The sequence below is a fragment of the Hemicordylus capensis genome, chromosome 5 (genome assembly GCF_027244095.1).
Source record: "Hemicordylus capensis ecotype Gifberg chromosome 5, rHemCap1.1.pri, whole genome shotgun sequence".
Taxonomy (NCBI): domain Eukaryota; kingdom Metazoa; phylum Chordata; class Lepidosauria; order Squamata; family Cordylidae; genus Hemicordylus; species Hemicordylus capensis.
In genome coordinates, this window is record NC_069661.1 from 95,896,978 (window position 1) to 95,912,870 (window position 15,893).

The 15,893-nt window shown below is 41.7% G+C and overlaps 1 protein-coding gene across 2 annotated transcripts; it reads right to left on the reverse strand.

Moving 5' to 3' along the window:
- Positions 1 to 3,266: 3,266 nt before the first annotated feature.
- On the reverse strand, positions 3,267 to 14,231 carry SRD5A3 (steroid 5 alpha-reductase 3). Of its 2 annotated transcripts, none has more exons than XM_053256969.1 (5): positions 13,885 to 14,231; positions 10,993 to 11,144; positions 9,610 to 9,804; positions 6,670 to 6,792; positions 3,267 to 5,558 (listed from the first exon to the last, which is right to left on the reverse strand). In XM_053256969.1, the coding sequence occupies exons 1-5, from the start codon at positions 14,085 to 14,087 to the stop codon at positions 5,299 to 5,301; spliced, it is 933 nt and encodes a 310-aa protein (XP_053112944.1). In that variant the 5' UTR covers positions 14,088 to 14,231; the 3' UTR covers positions 3,267 to 5,298. The 2 variants fall into 2 exon arrangements, with proteins under 2 accessions (XP_053112944.1, XP_053112945.1); XM_053256970.1 differs by lacking the exon at positions 13,885 to 14,231 and adding an exon at positions 13,189 to 13,578.
- Positions 14,232 to 15,893: the final 1,662 nt, after the last annotated feature.

The following is a 15,893-nucleotide window of genomic DNA, read 5'->3' on the forward strand; positions in this document are numbered from 1 at the left end:
TGTCTGTGATTATAGTAAGCATCTTTGCTATGGTTGATAAAGCAGCACTCCTATGATTGACCCCAGAAGTTGCACCCAAGGAGTTAAATGAAGGTTTAGACTATATCTCCCTTTTAAAACAATCAAGATAACAAGACACTCCTGATACTCCCTCCGATTAGTCACTTATTCAATCAGAGCACTCCAGAACACTAACAACAGGTGTCTGCTTTAAAGCAGGTCTTAGAGAGTCGCTTTTGAAAGAAAGACATAAATACCCTTTGTGGTGCAGGGTGATAATTCCAGGAAAAAACAAACATTGTGAATAATTTTTATCTACCTAAGGTATGCTCTATATCTTTTCATTTTTCCTTTTCTTGTTTTTCAGAAATATGTTTTTAGCAAGAGATCTCTTAATAAGAAGTTTTCTGTGCTTGTTAATTTACTTTTACTAACAACAAAATACCTAGTTCAGTGATTCATATCAGATGGCTGTTTTCACTGACACTTTATATAGTTCTTGAGATATCTTTTACAATATATTGTTTAGCTTTATTCATATAACAGCTTATATTTCAATAGTTTTAATATTTATACCTTTTATATTATACTATAAATATATATTTGTAGAAATTTGCATATTGTTTTGTAGACTTGCCTTGAACCGTGTAATGCAACATGGAACCAATCTTACAAAAGTGTACCAATAAAAATACTCTTAGATATTTCAGCAGTACCTTGGGCGTTCTTCCCCGCCTCTCTTTTTTTACCTTCCAATTTGTTGGTGCTGTCATTTTTCTCTCTCTCCCCTCCTCTCTTGCTTTGACTAGTTTATAGACACCACAAATTCAGAGCAAGTGTAATTAAATAGTGATTTGTCCTCTGATATAAAATACTGATACAACAATCACAAAAAATACTCTGTAAAAGCAATGTAAATGGTTCAAACACCATGCATCAGGTAAACTATCTCACATATGGCCTGGAATGCTGGACTTCAGCTAGTGATTACCAACACCATTTTGGAAGAAACGGAAGTTGCTAATCACCTCCAGTATAACCAGATATTTTGACTGGATTTCAGAAGACCCATTTCATGTATCCAGCTAAATCTCTGGATGTCTGAAATAGTTCTGACAAAGGCAAAAAAGTCTAGGACCTTTTCAGAGGCCACTAAGCAATATTGTAACTCATGACACCATCAAGGTCTTTAACACTGAAAACTTATAAGCACTTTCCTGGGAGTAAGTAGCATTGAGCTCAGCAGGATTTTCACAGTGTGCATGCATAGGGCTATGTTGTAAGACTACTTAGTTCTTTGTGCTCCACACCAAATCCTCCCTGCAATTATTTTTATTTATATCCCATAGTCCAATCCATAACTTATTCTGGAAGAGTTTGATAAATCTGTCAGTCATACAGGTAATTAATCTTCCTTAGCAACATTGTATATCAATCAGACTTGGGGTCCCACCATCCCTAGGAGAAAAGCAAATGTGGTTTTTTAAAAGAGTGGCTTTGATGCTGCATGGTATGGTGAACATGGAGCCCAGGATTTGAAAAGCTCAAACTCCAAGTACTGCTATAGGTGAAACTGAAATAGATCTCTTTAAATCCAGCTGGATCATGTAATCTACTAGAGTTATACCCATAAATTCTGCTAATGAAAGCTTTTCTCCCAGGACAAATAGAAGCAGGGGGTGGGCTGATCCAGATCAGGACTGTGGCAGGATAAAAGGTGAAAACCTCTCCCCCAACAGTGACATAATTCACATTTAACTAGTCATAGGTGGGAGCAAAGAGATAGGCTTGGCACTGAATCCCTGCCATCTGACAACTGGTGGTAATCCTGCCTCATATGTATTTCCTCCTCCACCTATCTTTAGAGACTCTACCAGGTATGCAGATTTTCAAAACTGCCCTTGAATCTTGATGATTTAATAACGTTTTTAAAAGAGAGCAAGCACTTAAGATCTCACCTGTAGAATTCTATGGCCAACAGCAGATTCTGGCTTTGCATGAATCATACTCTGTAGTCCCCTTAGGCCAAATTAATGAAAATGTCATTAAGAGTTGTTGTGATTAACTTTTTATTAAATGGGAGCCATAGATGAACAACTCTCTTCTCTCCCCCCCCCCAATTCGGTCTGCCTCCTCCCTTTCAGTCTTTAAATCTTTGAAGAAATTTCTTTTCCGCCAGGTGTTTGCCCTTTAATTGTGGTTCCCCCCACCCACCTCCCCTCAAATGCAAAGCCAGACTCTGCTATTGGCCATAGAATTCTACAGGTGAGATCTTAAGTCCCACCTATGACTACTGGTAGTTAAATCTGAATTATGCCAAGCGTGCAAATATACATAAATGTATGTATAAGTGAGGCAGTTACATCTCACCGCAGTGTTCTTCACTGTAAGGCCCTGGGACCAATGGCAGCCCACACCAGAGAGCCCAAGTGTGGCTCTCTGACACATTGTATGTTGGGCTTGTGTGAAGCTCCAGCTAAAGCTGAATACTCTGCCCAGTCCCCTGGCACCATGCAGAGATGACCATTCTCACCATGCAGTGCTATGTTTTGGCCAGTGCTGGGGCAGGGAGTTATTTAGGGGAAACGGAGCCATAACATAAGAACAGCCCAGCTGGATCAGGCCCAAGGCCCATCTAGTCCAGCATCCTGTTTCACACAGTGGCCCACCAGCTGCCACAGAGCTCTTAAGAGGGTTCCATATAATAATAATAAATAATAATTATTAGATTTCTATACCGCCCTTCCAAAAATGGCTCAGGGCGGTTTACAAAGAGAAATAACAAATAAGATGGCTCCCTGTCCCCAAAGGGCTCACATTCTAAAAAGAAACATAAGACACACACCAGCAACAGTCACTGGAAGTACTGTGCTGGGGGTGAATAGGGCCAAAATATCTCTTAATGACCCTCCCAGCACTGAGAAAAGCCCAATACTGTGCAAAGGTCAGCATAGTCAGAAATGGCTCTCAGATTAAAGGGAAGGTTGGCTTGTCTGCCAGAGTGGCCCCCTGTTTCTAAAAAACAAAACAAAGTGAGGACCACTATGTGATACCCTTGTCTGCCAGAGTGGCCCCCTGTTTCTAAAAAACAAAACAAAGTGAGGACCACTATGTGATACCCTCCCACTTTTCTTGACATAGTACTAAACTGTGTTTTCTGCAGCAGGCAAAATTTGGCTGAACAACCTCTTGTTTCACATGCACATGTAGAAATAATGCTTCCTGAGCACTTTGTCCTATCTACTGTACAAAATAAGCAGACACTCTTGCTGTACATTTGTTTCATTCAGAAGGGATTGATGGGTCAAGCTTTTACTCAAAATGGAAATAATACAATGCCTATCCTACATATGCAACACAGATAAAAATATACATGGTATACATTTAAAGTAGTTTTATAAAAACATTGTAACTCTTGTACTAAGTAAAAGTTAAACATTCACCGGAGAAGAAAGAAAGTGATCTGTTCCACATCCTGGCTGGTCGTCTTCATCCTGCTGCATCATACAGGAGATCTTTAGGCTCTTGCTCACTTATCTTCATGAGGTTCTGTTCCTGTCTTCCTAGTCATGACTGTTTCCATGAAGTGTAAGTAAAGTATGCTAATCCTTGATATCTCTATATATGAGATGGATAATTTAAGTACCATGAGGTAAGACATGCTGGCAAAACTATGTACTCAATACCACAGTTTCTAACATTCAAATCATGTTAAGATTGAACAGGCACCCTCCCACTGGAGGGACACCATGCAAATAAGGATCACACATTAATAAAACTCCCACAGCTACTGCTATCAACTACAAGGAAGAAGGCTGGCTTCTGATGTTTTGGGGCTTTCAGATAGAGGCCCTGCTTGCTCCCCCAAGGTAGGGGTGTGTGAGTGAGAGGTGGCATAGAGTATATGAATAGAGTGCCACATAACCACTATTTTGGTTAGAAGCAGCACACAGGAACTGAGAGCCCCCTTGCCAGGCAGCCTAGACCCTTGCAATAGCACACAGAACCTGCTCTCACTTTGTGCAGAGCTTACTAGAACAGAGGAAGCACCCAGCACTTGACAAGTCACATCCTTAACAGGGTCCTGGCAAGGCTACATCAGTGTAGTGAGAAAGCAGCCTAACAGAACTTTCCAAATAACTGCACTAGTGCATTGGGGAAAGAGCAATTATTGGCAGTCTCCTCTTCCACAGGAAGCTCTCTCTACCACCCAAAAACACATCCCTGAGGGCTGTGTAATTCTCAGGGACATATTTCAGTGCTTCAACTTATTTCCCTGCTGTTCTGGTGCAGTCAGTTGAGAAGTTCTATTAGGCTGTTCTCTCACTGCACCGGTACATCTTTGATCTGTATGTCAGCCACTGTCTCCAGTCTAACTGAAGATACTAGTGGTAGACCCCTATTCAAGGTCTGGGTTTTGGAAAGTGTCAGCTCTTGTTCATCATAAGATTATTGTTGGTGGGCAGACTCATGTGAAGAACTATACTAGCAGGTTGCAGCAAGCAGGGGGTTTTCTTCCCTCATAGCTTCTTTTGATGAACCCTCAGTTCCTAATCCTCTTATTCTTCAGGTGTAAACTTGCACAGGCATTTGCCTGCAGCACAAGAGTAATATCCCTGCACATATCACAGAGTTATAAAGTTGCACTGGTGCTCTTTTGTAAGGCCATTCCAAGGAAGATATTTTAACTGGGTCATAATTAGATCAAATTATAACCTTATTCTCTGCATCACAGGAAGCAGCTACTGCATACAACTTTCTTACTAAAAGGGATAATGCAAGGTTGCTCTTCCCAACTTGGTGCTTCACAGAATTTAAATTCCACAGTCTAAAAATAAATTGCTCTTAAACCAGAAAAAGAAGCTGTAGTAAAGGAGCCTTAAAGTAAAAGAGAATATCACACATGCAGCCGTCAGTCAAGTTTCTCCTCATATCATTATTCAAGTGATGCACAGGGCACATGTGAATCAGACTGTAAATACAGTTCCTTATTCTGTACAGAATTGTTGCACACAGTTTAAATAGTCATAGCAATACTTTCCATTTGTATATTATGTTTCCTCTGTCACTGTTATGCAAATACCCTCCAAATAGGCTATTCATGGGGGCTATTCAATCTCCTTAATGTCATGAATATTTGCTGTTGGTGCCTATTAAAATTGATTTACCTAGGAATTGCAGAATCACCTGGGAATTTAAACATGACTTGCACCAATTCAATCTCAGTCAAATCCTCTGTTCATGATTGCCCGACACCTGAACACTTTACATTTCTATTAAGATATTTAACATTAAAACCTAAAGGAGATAAGGTATGTATGCTTTCCGACATTTTGGGTAGTGCTTAAAGTTACTCAGGTAGAATTTGTGGCATAAAACAGCACTCACGGCCTGGTTAAAGAACACATACATCACAACCAACCACCATGTTAAATTGTTGAATCCAAATGTGACAGCCATTGAAACATATATTAGGAGTTCGGCAAAGTAGTGAGGGCAGGACACCATTTCAAACCAATCGCCAAAAGGAATGCTGTGATCCAAATGTACTACTTTTCCTGCAAACAAGGAAACACAGTAATTAGCTTTGTCCAGCTGAGTGGTAAGGCTGAAATTCCTTTAGTGTTCACCAGTACCAATATGTTTTGGGCATACTAAGACTTGCACAGATTAGACCATTTCCTCCTCATTAACTTTAGGACTCACCGTTTTTAGGAGTTGGTTCTCTTCCCACTGTACCTACCTCAAGAGCCTTGTGGCCGAAAGATGGGGCAGAAGTTCACCAGTTGTCCTAACTCAGTTGTTTTCAACTGTTTCCCCAAGAGATGACCTCCAGGCTACTTTCTGCTAGCCTAGCAGTTCTCAACAGGCTTCGGGCACACCTCTTGCTTCAATGTGACCAGGTCTGTTCCTTGCTTTCTCCAGCAGCAGCAAACCAGTCCCACACAGAGCTTAATGAGACTGACAGAGCACCAAATCTGTCATCAAATGTATTTGTGAAGCCAGGGCTCTAGTCCTGGATTGTAAGGAGTAAAAATAAAGACAGTGTCCCTGAACTCTTAAACAGAGCGCTTGCCTGGGACGTCCTGTTGCAGACTATGAATTCACAATTCAGCTTTAGAGTCTCTTTAACTCTTACCCCTCTTCTACACATGAAGGAAGCAGACGTGTCATAAATGAGGGGCTGTCTCAATCATGTCTAAAGCAGGGTCTGGCTTAAGAAAAAGGTGTTGAATATTCCCACCACCTGTGGCTTATTTCCCTAGTCTGTCTGCCAACATGACTTTTCTCTCAGCCAATCTGTTATGGCAAAAAAGTCCATTTCAGGAGGAGGCTGCAGAGATAAGAGGGATGGTGGGGGAGAAGGTGAGGGACCTCCTCCATATCCCCTTTGCTCTTTAAAATGGACCCCTACTTTGTGTGTGATGGGGAACATCTGCATTTTAAAAGGCACACTTTTGCTGCTATTATGTATAGTTTAGACCTCGCAATGTCGCCAGTGTTCTGTGAAGGGCAACATGTGGGTTAATTTATCTGTAAATTTTTATTCTGCCCAAGACTATGAAACAGTTTCATGAAGTTGTTAAATGACATTGGGAGACAAAGCTGGATGTGGCAAGTGCTGTAGTTACACTAACTCAGGAGATGCGGAAAGCAGCAAAATCTTACCTGATTTATTTTTTCTAAGATTAGCAAGAATTACATGACACTTGTGTTGATGAATAGAAGCCCACACGAACATCAGGAGTCCAAGGGCATGGTACCAGTGGACTATCATTGGCTGATCTTTCCCTGAATTAGGCAAAATTAAGATACATTCATGTTAAAAGGATCAGAATTTGTATTTCTTTTACTATCAAGCATTCCTCCCTACTACACATCTCATAATTGAAGATGCTCCTACACCAAGTTCAAGGCACAGATTCTGCCTTTATGCTGTAGATTTGGTGTGCAGTCACACCTATATAACTTTGATGATATTCTTATTAATCACAGTTTAATGATAACTGTGAAACAGTCACAGGAATAGTAAATAATATTTTTAATTAGGAAGAACCAATGAATCTCACAGAACCTTTCCTTGAGTTGGTTTGAAGCATGCATAGGATTGCACTGGAAATTACAGTTAGTTAATAGTTTCAAACCAGCTCAAGGAGAATTGAAAGCTCACATGTTAAATTTTGAACACTGATTCTTCCTAATTAAAAGTATTATTTACTATTGCTGTGACTGTTTCTCTTGTGGCTCCCTATGCTGAGTAAGTCTTCCCATCGTTGGTACATAAGAACCATGATCTCATGTGTAGATAACAATATCTACAAAAAACAGCCTTGGGGTTGTTTAATGAAAGGTGGTATATAAATTTAACAATAAAAATAAATAAGTTGTGTGTAGAAATGGGCTCCCAACTTTGAGAAATAAATGGGCCACAGACTGAAGAGCCTGTCCCAAGAGCAGAAACAGATCCTTCATGGACACAGTACTTCTGCAAGATATACATGGGAGATGCAGAGAGTATCTGAATGCAGACAGCCAGTAGGGCCTTTTTGAATTACACCCAAGCCTCAGACTTCAAAATCTCATGCAGCTGCTATGAAATCAGCAGGGCCACACACATGAAACAATAAAAGATCTACTTTGCATTGGTCTGAGTATTTTTTTAAAAAAATCTGTTAATGCTAATACTCATGAACGTTGGAGAACCCCAAGATTTGTGTATTTTGATTAGTATCTAGAGAAATTATGTTTAGTCAACTCATCTATGACAATACCAATTTTAATAGCAAGAAATGTTTATTTGATTTATATACCACCCTTCCTAAAGTGGCTCAGAGTGGTGTTTGTTTGTTTTTAAATGTAACAAAAAAAATTAAACTGATGTTCTTCCTTGGGGAGTGTAACCTTGTCCAGAACAGGTATTTCTATCCTGTCTTGTAGATTACAACCCCCCAACAATGAGCACCTCCATCTTGCTTGGATTCAGCTTCAGTTCATTATCCCTCATCCAGCCTATTAATGCCTGTAGGCAGGCATTTAAGGGGCTAACACCCTTTCCTAATATTGATGACAAGGAGAAATAGATTGGGTGTCATCAGCATATTGATAGCACCAAATCCCCTGATGGCCTATCCCCGAGGTTTCATGTAGATGTTAAAGAACATTGGTGACAGAATGGAGCCCTGAGGGACTCCATATAGTAGCTTGTGTTTAGAATAGCAACTGCCACCATCTGAAATCTACCCAAGACATAGGAATGGAACCACTGTAGAACAGTGCCTCCTATCTCCCAAACCCTCAGGTGATTCAGAAGGATACCATGGTTGATGGTACTGAAAGCTGCTGAGAGATCCAAAAGAATGAGCAGAGTCGCATTCCTTCTGTCAATTTCCTGGTGAAGGTCATCTATCAGGTCGACCAAGACTGTCTCAACCCCATAGCCTGCCCTAAAGCCAGTTTCAAATGGATCTAGATAATTTATTTCTACATTTATATTATAATCAATTTCCTCCAAGATTGCTTGGAGCTGGTCAGCCACCACCCTCTCAATCATCTTACCCAACCATAGGAGGTTGGACACTGGCCTATAATTATTGCCAGGGGATTCAGAGTGGGCTTCTTAAGAAAAGGTCTAACCACTGCCTCCTTCAAACAAGGTGGCATCCTGCCCTCCCTCAGTGAAGTATTAATGATATCAAGTAGGCCAACTCCAGCAACCGCCCGCAAGATAAAATCAACCACATTGGGCAAGGATCCAATGAATAGGTGGTAGGCTGGACCACTCCACACAGCTTGTCCACATCCTCAGGAGTCACAAACTGAAACTGATCCAATCTGATCTCACAAGAAGGATTGTTGGACAACTTTTGTGTAAGATTTTGTCAGTCTTATCAAATGCTTTCTTTCCCCACTCAAATTCTCTCAATTTTCATTAAAGGAAAAGCAAGTTCAGACATGTCCCCAAGCCTAATTCTCACTGAAGCAGCAAATCTGTGTTTGGGCTGTACTGTTGCAGGTGAGGGCTCACATATTTGAATGGTCATTAAAAAGAGTGTGCACACAAAACCTAACCTAGATCTAAGCCGCCTTCTTGTCATGCTAGTTTTTTATGTGAAGGGAATGTTTTATACAAAGCAATATTTCATGAGGTGAGCCTGCATCTGAAGGTTTAAGTGCTGTAGCCCCCCTGATACAGGCTAGCCACCTCAGTGAGAACTAGGCCATCTCCTCAGAAATGGTGCATCCACATATGCCATAGGATGAGGTGTGCAAGCTCTGAGGAGGTCACAGAATGGTACTTCAAATGGGAGAAAGTATTTTTGAATGCTCACCTACATAAGACACTTCCTGAAACTAAAAAGCCTAGCACACCAGACAAAGAACTCCACTAGAACCTCTCTCCCTGGTATGCTAGTCTCCTACTTGCAGGCAAGTAAATCACTTGGGGATTCAGAAACAGTATTCTCTGCCTGAATGACAGAGTTCACTCTACCGCTTCAAGACTCTCCCACATCATTTTACTGTATGTGTAGACCAGGCAGTGTAGACTATTTTACTCCAGTGGAAAGAAGGAACAATGTTTATGAAAAGTATACTAAAGAAGATGCTTACCTTCCCTGACACTGGCTGGCATTTGACATAACACCGTTAAGCCCACCAGGACATAGTAACAGAGTCCAAACAAGTACTGTACAATATGAATGACACCTGCTGAGAACACACTGATGTGAAGACACTCCCTCAACCGTCTGCAGCTGTTTAGCCAGACAAAAAGGCAAACTAGGAAAGCAGACAGGAACTCACCACCTAGAATCCAACACATAGGATGTTGTTTAAAACAATTGCTCTCTTTATGAGATGCTGCATTCATTCATAGAAAAATTCTCATGGGAAGAAGATAGACAAACATCAGAAAAACAAGATAAAAGGAAAAGGTTCATGAAAGGGCTTGCATGAACTACTTGGCAACATTGCCGTGTACTACTAATTAGCATGCAGAATCCAAAGTACTTTGAAATTTTTGGAACAATAATTATTGGATTCTGCTATTAGGATTTTTGGAGCTGCACATTTCTTATGAAAAGATCTAGGTTATTTAGTTAGGGCATATGCAGAATCTGCATGATTCCACCCGCCCCCCGCCTTCCAGTGGCAAGGTACAAACCTGCTATGAGATTATTCTAGGGCTGATACACACATTCTGAAAAATGTATGTGTTATAGCCCTCTTGGTTCTATATCACTTGTGAATGCAAATTTAGTGTGTGCCTCTGAAATAAATAAACCTCTCTGCTCATAGAAAGCTAGCATGTCTGGGAAGAGGGTTCTATTTTAGCCGTCTTCCCTACATGCCAAGTATGATTTAGGCAAGGAGTTTTGACAAAGCATTCTCATGTAAAATCCCTACTTGCATTCTTGAGTAGCACAGACAGTCCCAGGAGTAATACAGCACACATTTTTTTTTCCGTTCTGAAGGTACATATCAGCTCTATTCTGCTAATTGTGCAAGTGTGATTTTTTTGCTGAAAACTGATAGCTTGCTTGTGTGCCGCTTTCATATTCAGGATAAATAATTTCAGCTTGGTTTATTAATGGAAAAACACTATTTTCATGGAATAGAGAGAATCTCAACAGATATATTTCACGAGAGAATAACCCCTGCTAACTGGGCAGAGAGGCACCTTTTACCATGGTTATTCTCTTTATTTAGCAGGGGGAGAGTAACTGGCCCTACCCACCCCCAGCACAGTACTTCCAGTGACTGCTGCTGGTGTGTGTCTTATGTTTCTTTTTAGAATGTGAGCCCTTTGGGGACAGGGAGCCATCTTATTTGTTTTATTTCTCTTTGTAAACCGCCCTGAGCCATTTTTGGAAGGACGGTATAGTAATCGAAATAATAATAATCATCATCATCATCATCATCATCATAATACAGAAGTTGAACCTTCCTGCGATATGATGTGCATATACATTTCATTCACAAAACCATACATACCTTCATTCCTGTCTTGTGATGCTCTGTCAAGAATTCTGAGCAAATCCTGAAGCCAAATGGGGAAGGGCCATGATCCAAGCAGACTTTGGATAACCAACAGTAGCAGGAAGCCATTCCAGAACACAGACACAACATAGAAGTGATAGAACCACCTGCAGATGGAAGCATAGTTAACTTATGGGTTTTCCATTCTAAATAAGTCCCACATTCCCCATCTTCTAAATATCGATTGGCTTTCCTTTATTTGGCATGCCTTCCTTACAATTTACAATTTTCTTAAGCACTGGTCAATGGCATTGAAAGTTTAATGAGTTGTCTGTTGATTAACAGTCACTACTTAACATGCCAAATCACAGTGTTCCTTTGCTGGTTTTAGTGCTCTTGACAATGCAACATGGAAGTCTACAAGATATACTGCCCCCAGAAATCATATCTTAATTTTAAAGAGAATGGGATTATTTCAGTAAATTGCAAAACGAATAGCCATGTGGTCAATTTGAACATAATTAGATGTTCATCCATTTATTGCTATCTAGACATTAAATGACCTTCCACTTTGTTCATTTTCTCATAAACATATTACTTAAACTGTAATCCTATTCCAGTGACTCAGGAGTAAGTCCCAAGAGGAACCTGCTTCCAATAAAACATGCCTAAGGTCAGGCTATTTTCATGGAATAGATAGAACAGCTGGCTGTGAATTGAAGTCTTACTGATTTCAATTACTCTGAAGCCATGAGCACAAGGCCATTGCATTAATGAGCTTCTTTATTCAAATCTAGAGGACACCATAACTGAAAAGATGCACACAAACCCACTGGTTTCTATAGCCATAAGGATGTTAGTGTTGCTCTGGATTCTGACCAGTGTACATTTTATGAAAGCCATACTAATATGAGAGGCAAAACTTGGAACATTATGGTTCCTTAGGCAAATGGATATACAAATTAAGGTAAATTTAATGAAATTAAACACTTAGCAGAGTGAAGGATCACATTTTTAAAATTTATATATTATGAACTACCATTCCAAGTCTAGTTCTTACAGCTTAAACACAAAATCCCATGCCAAGGCTTCAAAAGGAAAACCAAACTAGGGGCAAACGTAGCATGACTACTGCATATGACGGTGGAATTAAGATCAGACATGCTCCCCTCCCCCAAATACTAACATGTCTTTGAAGGGGATGATCACAGATCCAGTATTCTCTTTTAGTACAGTCTAATGCCAGAGTGAGAGCCAGCGTGGTGTAATGGTTAAGAGTGCTAGACTAGGATCGGGGAGACCCGAGTTCAAATCTCCATTCAACCATGATACTAGCTGGGTGACTCTGGGCCAGTTACTTCTCTCTCAGCCTAACCTACTTCACAGGGTTGTTGTGAGGAGAAACTCAAGTATGTAGTACACTGCTCTGGGCTCCTTGGAGGAAGAGCGGGATATAAATGTAATAAATAAATAATGTGCGGGATATAGGACTAGAGGATAACAGATTTGCTCCCTGGTCGTGGCTATAACTACAGGAGGTGCTCCTGAGATGTTCCAGGCCTTTCTCAATGCTTTAAAAAATTATTATTAAAGTAGTCAGCACAGTGTTCTTCATCCTAAGGCTGGGAGTGTCAGCTTTCATCAACTCTTAAGCCCACTTTCAGACGTAATGCAGAACAGAATGGAGTGTAACCTTCAGCTCAGAGTGGAGTTTGAACATTTCAAACTCCAGTTTTGCGGCACCAGCATTACATCCAAACGCTGGTACCGCAGTTTCGGCCAGAGTTGAGAGAGGACGCTCCTCCGGCCTGATTGACTGTGCGTGCTGTCCTTCAGTCAAGAGGGAAGCCTGCACAGCCAGCTCCCCTGCCTCTCTACAGTCTCGCAGGCTGCAGAGGCACCTCTCCTGCACGTCCAAAAGTGGGAGGGGATGAGGGCACACAACTTCCCGTTGGAAGTGCCCACTCTGAGCCAAACGTTCAGTGTGGAGTTCATAGAGGGAAACCACTGATCCCTTCTTGCCGTCAATCCATTTCCCGAATTCAGACAATTCCTTAGACACCTACGGAAATCGGAGGTGAAGGGACCTCTGGTTTCCTGTTATGTCTGAATTTGGCATAAGTGTGGTTCCTTGACTTATTGTTTATTGGGGGCTCCTTTAAGGGAGACAAGGCCCTCTTGAGCTCCTGCACCATCTCCAAAAGCACTCACTGAGTGTTGGGAAGTGTAGCTCTTCCTAGTCCTTTCCCCACAGGGCCCTTAAGAGAAAAAGCACAGTACAGTGCACAGAAATCAGCACAGTGGGAAATGGCTCCCATGCTGCCCAAAACAAACGTTCGTCGTTGTTGGTTTTTTGCCCAAGTGGCCACTGCTTGAAAAATAGTGAAGATCACTGCTCTAGCCCTTTGTCTTTGGGTGGTAGAAGGAAAAGTATTTCCAGAGAAACAGCCATATAAATCTACAGCAGCAAAAACAACAAAGCTTCTTGTGGAACCTTAAAAGATTAACACAGTCATTGTGTGTAATCCTCAGTTGAAAAAGCAGGGAAGCAACAGTCCACGATTTCTCCTCCTTGCCTGGCTGTTAAGAAGCAGACCTGCTCCTGCCTTCTTGAATTTCGGCCAATGAGGTCCAAATAACAAGCAGGAGGAACTTAATTTTAAATGATAAGGAGAGCTGTAACCACAGATAGAGCACGGATGCGTGACAAACGAGTGTTCGAGTGCTGGATAGAAGGTCATCCAACAATATGCACTCTGCACATACCCCCAAACACTCAAATAATTGATTCAAAGCTATTGGAGGGCGGGGGGGGGACTTCTGCAGCGGAACGCCAGGTCAGATGACCGGCTGGAGAGGCAGCAGCTCAGCCAGGGAGGCGGATGTCGGAGGCGCGTCGTCATTCACCTCTTGGGCACATCGAAGATCTGCAGCCAGGCAGGGCGCTGCCCACAGCCGCTTTTAGTCTTCCCGTAGCGGACCAGATCCTGGAAGAGCCCCGCAAGGCTGAGCGAGGAAGACCCAGAAGTAGGTTGCAGCTGCGGTACCTGCAAAGCTATTAACGCGGCGAGGAAACTGGCAGCCAGCACCAACCACACCTCAGCCATCATCCGTACGTCTGCGCAGGCGCAAAAGTGTCCTAGAGGTCATCACCTGATCCCAGGGAGAAGGGGGGGAGAGAGGACCAATCAGCGCTTCGCTTCCCTCCCCAATGTTGATGACGAATCGCGCTTTCCGAAATTCTTCAACCTTAACGTTACACGACTGCTCAATCATCTTAAAGTACCGCCTCCAAGCTTTTAGCCTTCCCCATTTGCTTCGTATGGGCGGCTTCTAACTACGATCTTTATTGGTGCTTCTCTGTGGCAGACAGAAGTTTTAGGGCGCGACTGTCCCTCCTCTCCCATTCCCAGGCTAATAGCTAGCGATAGTCTCAGAGATATGTAAAAATACTAGCGTAATCAGGATAATTGTTTGTTCAGAATTATACGGTTTTAAAAGCTTCACGGGTCGGAAACCAATGAAGAAGTCTTCGGTTTTGCCGTAGCTGCATGTGATTGAGCACTACTAAGTGTTCACTTCACTCCCAAACAAAAAGCAGAAGCAAAGAAACTAGTTCCTTCTCTTTCTAACGCAAGTCTTATTACGTCCAAACATGTTGATTTTAAATAAGTCTTTGGCACTCACTGAGAATGGTCACCAGTGAGTCTTTTCCATGCTGCTAGAGGTACAGCCTGAGTGCTATTCTAGCTTTTTTATACTTCTATAGATTGTGCTAGTTCCCCCTTCTTCTCGGGCTGTTTCTACAAGCTGCTTCTGATTTGATCAGAATTGTGCTTGTCGTGCTAATAGATCCAATTGGAGCCTACCCGCTTCTCGAATCTCTGCATTGATTGGTTTGCTGAATCTCAGTGCGTTTTTAAATGGGAGACTCCTTGCTACCAGCCCAGAGTGCACGTGCAACACAAGGCCCGGTATATGCTGATAAGAAAGAATACTAGCGTTTCTCCCGGATGGGAGAAAGGGCAGATTGTTTGTGGGTATCTAGACTAGACAAATCAGGAACACTAGAAGGACTTCTCAATAACTTTTGAAAGGAGAGCGGGGATCCCAAGATGTTACCCAGAGCTGCTAGCGTTTAGGAAAGGTAGTGTTTGGTGGTGTTGCTGCTTTGAGCAACGGTTTCCGTCGCATTTGCACGGAGTTCACTAGGTTGTTTGGGCTGCGTAGATTATAGGGTAGGGTTAATACGTACAGTAATCACATGCAGAGGAAGACAAGAACTTTAATCTTTGTGTAGAGGAGGAAATTGCAGAAGGTGTAGCCTTTCGCATCCCTGCATAACAAGGTATTAGTGCTTTGTTGTCTTCTTTTGGGCCAGTCTAGGTTCATTGCACTTACAAAAATCTCCATAGCTCCCAGGTTCGAAAAATAGGCAGCTCCTGTGGCTTTTATGACAGGAAAAGCAATGTCACAGATCCAACTGATCTGATTATTTATAGCAAAAAAGGAGGAAAAGGGTTTATAGTAGTATTATGCCTTTAATGTAGTCGTTTTCAAAACTACCCCCACCCCTGCTCATAATCTTCTACACACTTAGATTCTTTTGGACTGTAGGTTGGTAATCACATTAGGTGTGTGCATGACAGGAAAGCCCAGAGAAAAGTTCTTTCCTGTGTTCTCTGGGCCTCAAAAGCTTTCTTGTTTCTAACTTGCTTTGAGATTCTTAAAAAGGAAGAGAATGGGCTCTTCCTTCCTCACTGTTTTTATCATGTAAAAATAAAATGACATATTATATTCGTAGCAGTAAACTGGTGAATGGGTTGGAGGTAAGAGAACATTCCTCTTAAACTACATCTTTTGCAGTTTAATTTGGAATTCTAAATGTGTGATTTTAGATTACAAATACTGCAATA